We start from the raw sequence: 5,036 nt of genomic DNA, 5'->3' as shown, positions 1-5,036 counted from the left end.
GGGACTTATAACTTACGTCCTTCGCTCCCTCATTTCAAATTTTAGAACTTAGTATATACTAGCATATATAGGTACTTTTGTCATTTTTAGAAAATATTATGAGGTAGGGACTTTAGTCCCCGCCTTAGATATATAAAACAACATTGTTTTCTATATAATATATGTATGGTCCCCACATAAAACTTGCGCTATATTGCCAATGCATGTCAGCACTTGACCTGCTAGAAGCGCGTATACAAAACTTCTGTATTGGTAGCATATTTGAAGAGGATAGGTAGGTTTGAAGGTAGGTGGGAGGGTGATCAAGATTCGGACAATCGTCGCCACACCATGGTTAACCTAACCTGCAGAGAACTTCTATTCACTTATCATATATTTTCTGTAGGTATGAAAAACAGTAATATCGATTTGATGTTTGGAAATACAATATTGGAGTTATAGACTAAGACAGTTACCGCTATACGTATAAATAAGGTTAAATAATTATTATAAAATCTAAATAATAGATAACCCAGCCATACTATAGGCTATACCATAGAGTAGCACTATATAGTTTATGGGGGGCTATACATGATAACATTTCCATTGTAAAAAAATGACCAATTCAAGAAAGCTATATTCTAAAAATAATGCATGGTATCTGCGCGTTCAAATTTATCACTTGATCAGCACTTATTGTGTGATAAATTATATTTATATATACCTATTATAAAAGTTTATTGATATATTATGTAGGACGCAGATATTCGAAATATTATATTAACGCTTAATATTCGTCTGAACAATGTACCGTGTGATTTAAATACATTTGATACATACTTATATACTTACTTACTACGATAGGTAGTATCTATATATCATTCCAATCTCATAACCACCGTGTAGTTGACCTTGTGTCGACCTATTGAAGTTCAAAGGTTTATACATTTTCTCACGATTTTTACGTAGGTACCTACCTCTATAACGATTTGTACGTATGTTCATAATACACATTATATGATATATATAACAATACGTCGATCATTCAAACACGTTTACATATTTTCCCCTCGATATGTCATATTATTATAAGTTAAAACAACATTTCAGCATGTTTTTAAGATACCTACAAAATGTAATATTTGATTACATTTCTCAAGTCGAAGGTAGGCATAATAATATGGTTTTAATCCAATTCAGTTTAAGCTTTATATTAATTTATTTTCTACAAATGTGAAAAAAACATATTCTCCCTCATCGTTGGAAAGACATTGTAATTCACTAGGGTAAATACATGTATCAATATTTAATGTCATCAATTGCAATGAACTCAAAATATCCTTTTGTTTAGCACGCGTTACATACCTACCTTATTTTTTTTTGTTTTGGGTTGAGGCTTCGATAATTGAGGTCATTAGCCTGTGAACTGTGGGGAAGGGTATGTAGGTTTTGAACACGTGTGTGTTTGTTTTGGTAGAATTTTTAAGTGGACACCTGTAGGTATCTGCCATGCCCGAGTGGGCGATGGCGGCCTATCTCTCTGGACACCGTGACTGCCGGAAGAAAAATGCCGCCCGTTGCCGAGTTCGAACCGGCGACAGTATACGTCGCAACCGACGCCTTGGTCCGCTTGACTACTCCATCCCCCACCTACCTTATTATTATTTAATGAATCACATTTAATACTTAAAAAAAAAATTATAATCAAGTAATCAACTGTTTATAATTAACTAAGTATACCTATATTGTTGATATTATTATAGGTATATAGGTACTACAAATTGAGTAATATTATTTATTTAATTAAAAAAATATATTAATAGTATTTTTAACATTATAAAACAGATTCGTTAATGATTGAAATACCTATTAGAAACAAAAATATAATTAGATTCACCGTATACCTACATAAATAAATGAGGATAAATTAAAACCAAATTCTCGTTGTATTAATATTATGATTAATTATTGTAATGTCTGTGATGATTGTACGAAACACTATAATAATTTAGTTTATTTAATTTAAGTTCACATGAGTTGATTGAGATGAGAACAATTATTAATCTAATTTATCGTCTTTTGTTCATAACATTATCAGCTAATAATATAAAAAAACTACCCCTGAATTTTAATTTTAGTTAGATACCTAATACAGAAGTACAGAAATATTTTTATCTATAAAATGAAACTAAATAATAGTGTAGGTAGATTGTAGATAAGTACTGGGTGTCTGAGTTTGAATTTTTTGTCAAATTTTATAATAATTAATCTGTATAATCCTATTATAATTATTACCATTGTATACACATTTAACATGTGCGTGTGGCGCCAAACCCCACTAACATATAGGTGTTTATATAACAATAGCATGTAATAGGATGAGTTCAACTGTTCTAGCCAATATATAGGATTATTATGTCCTATGTGAATCTGTTTGATATTGGTTTGGTGGGAGGTACCTCACGTTAAATGGGTGTATTTTACAAAATAATTTTTTTTATACCAATATACTGGCAGTAGCTACCATAAAGATAATATTTATTATTTATAGTAGGTACATTAATATATTATACTCAGTATTCTTGTTGATACGAGGGTACGCGTCATTTATCTATAATTGTATTTACCGCGTGTCCAATCAAGTGGTTATTAAGTGGATTTTAAAATATCAAATAAATTGAGTTATTATTTTATGAATGAACTAATTTTGCATTCAGTACACAGGTCATAATAATAACAATAATAATAATATAATGGTAACAGAGCACGAATATATGTATAAAAAATATGTTTGTACTTGACATTTAATTCGTTTTCTGCAATGTTTATTTATAGTGTTTTTTATTTGACTGGTACTTATATTATTATACAGGTATTTTATGTCTAAACGTCTAAAAAAAGTTTAATCGTGTGTTTACATAGTTGGTGTGGATGGAGAGCCCTACAAACCCATGCATGAGAGTTGTAGACTTGAAATCGATTTCGACGATTGTCCATAACATACGAAAAGACATCATCATAGTTGTCGACAACACGTTCCAGACACCTTATTTCCAAGTAAATAAGTAAACGTAACATTAAATCACATATTTCATATAATTGTAATGTATAATAACTATAATACCTAGTTATAATTTTATATAGTATTTTAAATTCACTTAAAATGTATATTGTATATATACATTACACATGTAAGTAAGTACATCTTACCACCTAACCTTACCACCCCTCCGGATAGGCGTGGTAGAATCCCTTCGATGTCTCAATCTTAATTCGATATCGGTAGGAGTGTAGGACATGATTAGGACACACGGTAGCCAGCCGCCGCACCCTATACCGATTTGTGGGATAAGGTGAAAGACTATCAGTGCCGGCATATTCTAATCGCCGCGATACCTCGAGGACATGGGAAATTTCAGGCTAACCGTGGGACGTTGGGCAGTCCAACATAGTTCAGTAGCCTATGAGGGTACCACCTCGTCAGGACGAGGTGGGAATGACCCGGCCGTGGACTTCTTTTTTTTGTGATCATTTTTTTCCCAGCTATAAAGGCTATCCGCAGATGCGATCTATTCCGTGAATACCCTGCAATGGCTGTACAAAACCACCGCCTGGCGCGCTTGGCCATGGTTTCGCTAGGTATAGACATTAAAATTTCAAAATAAATTGTACCTTCCTTCTTTACGAGTCGTGACCTATTATATACAGTACGTCAGTACCTACCCATTTCAGTGTATTTACACCAATTTATATTGTGATTAACTATCACCTATAAATTGTGTTTATACTATTTATAATTTATATTATAATCCATGAGGTATTGCAATAATAAAAAGTGGATAAGTGGATGTTACTCTGCCGTACACAGTCTTGTAAAAATTACTTTTAAAAAGTATTCACAGATACTTTCAAATACTTTTCTTTTAAATGTGTTTTACCTTTTTACCCTGGCCTAATGAGTAAGATAAATTGAATCATTAGTAAACTGAATTAATTTTTTTATTTTAGCACCATCTAGTTTTAAATGTTAAAAAATATAATAAAATCAGCACGATACAAATGGCGTATTGATACTTGATGCTTTTAAGTTTTGACTAGTACACAATCCATAGTTTAGTCGAATGGGGCTGTTCTTATAATGTCCGGTTAAAGTTAACCGACACTTAACTGGACATTGAATGGTCCTAAAGGCCTAAAATGGTTACAAATGTAAAATTTTATTCAATCATATTCTGCGATAATTAACACGGATTTGGTAATCATTAGACATACCTATTATAGATTCACTTTCCTATCAGAAATGGTACTGTTGAAGAAAATCCAAGCTCTTTTACTGTCCTAAAATGTGATGACAGACACAAAAAAAAAAATTTAAAAAAAAAAAAAAACACACATCATTGTAAAATCAATACATTCATCGTTCCACTCAAAATCTAAAAATGCTTTTGTAAGAGTTTTATAGGAGGTTATAAAAGCTAATAATTAGATTTTTTTAATATTTATGTTGATAAGTAAAGAAAGAATTGGCTTACGAAGTCTTGTATATTATTGTTTGCTCATAGTTACACTTTTATAGTCATCATACAATTCGTAATAAATCATTTTAGATTCTGAGTCACTCTCTCCTCACCCTTTTATGGAATGCTAACGGACTAAAGAATCACACTAATGAACTTCTCCTCACCCTTCAAGAAAAAAGAATTGACATTGTCCTTATATCTGAAACCCACTTCACCTCCAACTCATATGTCAATCTCCCTGGTTACGATTCCTACCGTGCAAACCACCCAGACAACACTGCACATGCAGGAGCAGCAATATATATAAAATCTTCACTTAAATACATACCACTCCCAAACTTCATATCCGACGATATCCAATCCTGCGCAATATCTCTGTTACTTAATAATATCCCTATCACTTTCGCAGCTGTTTATTGTCCACCAAAACACAAAATCTCCCCGGCCAGATTTACTGAAATTTTCTCCACATTCAACAACAACTACATCATAGGTGGTGATCTAAATGCAAAGCACCAACAGTGGGGCTGTCGCGCC

At 32.3% G+C, this 5,036-nt stretch overlaps 1 protein-coding gene across 1 annotated transcript in view; it reads left to right on the top strand.

Moving 5' to 3' along the window:
• LOC100159560 (cystathionase-like) overlaps positions 1-5,036 on the top strand; it is a gene marked incomplete in the record, with an annotated part of 21,645 nt that overhangs the window by 9,119 nt on the left and 7,490 nt on the right. Inside the window, 1 exon segment of the mRNA NM_001163933.1 lies at positions 2,896-3,036. Coding sequence (NP_001157405.1) covers positions 2,896-3,036 — 141 coding nt within the window.

Source organism: Acyrthosiphon pisum, chromosome A2 (genome assembly GCF_005508785.2).
Source record: "Acyrthosiphon pisum isolate AL4f chromosome A2, pea_aphid_22Mar2018_4r6ur, whole genome shotgun sequence".
Lineage (NCBI taxonomy): Eukaryota > Metazoa > Arthropoda > Insecta > Hemiptera > Aphididae > Acyrthosiphon > Acyrthosiphon pisum.
Note: the sequence above shows the minus strand (reverse complement) of the source record. Positions and strands in the feature narration are given on the sequence as shown.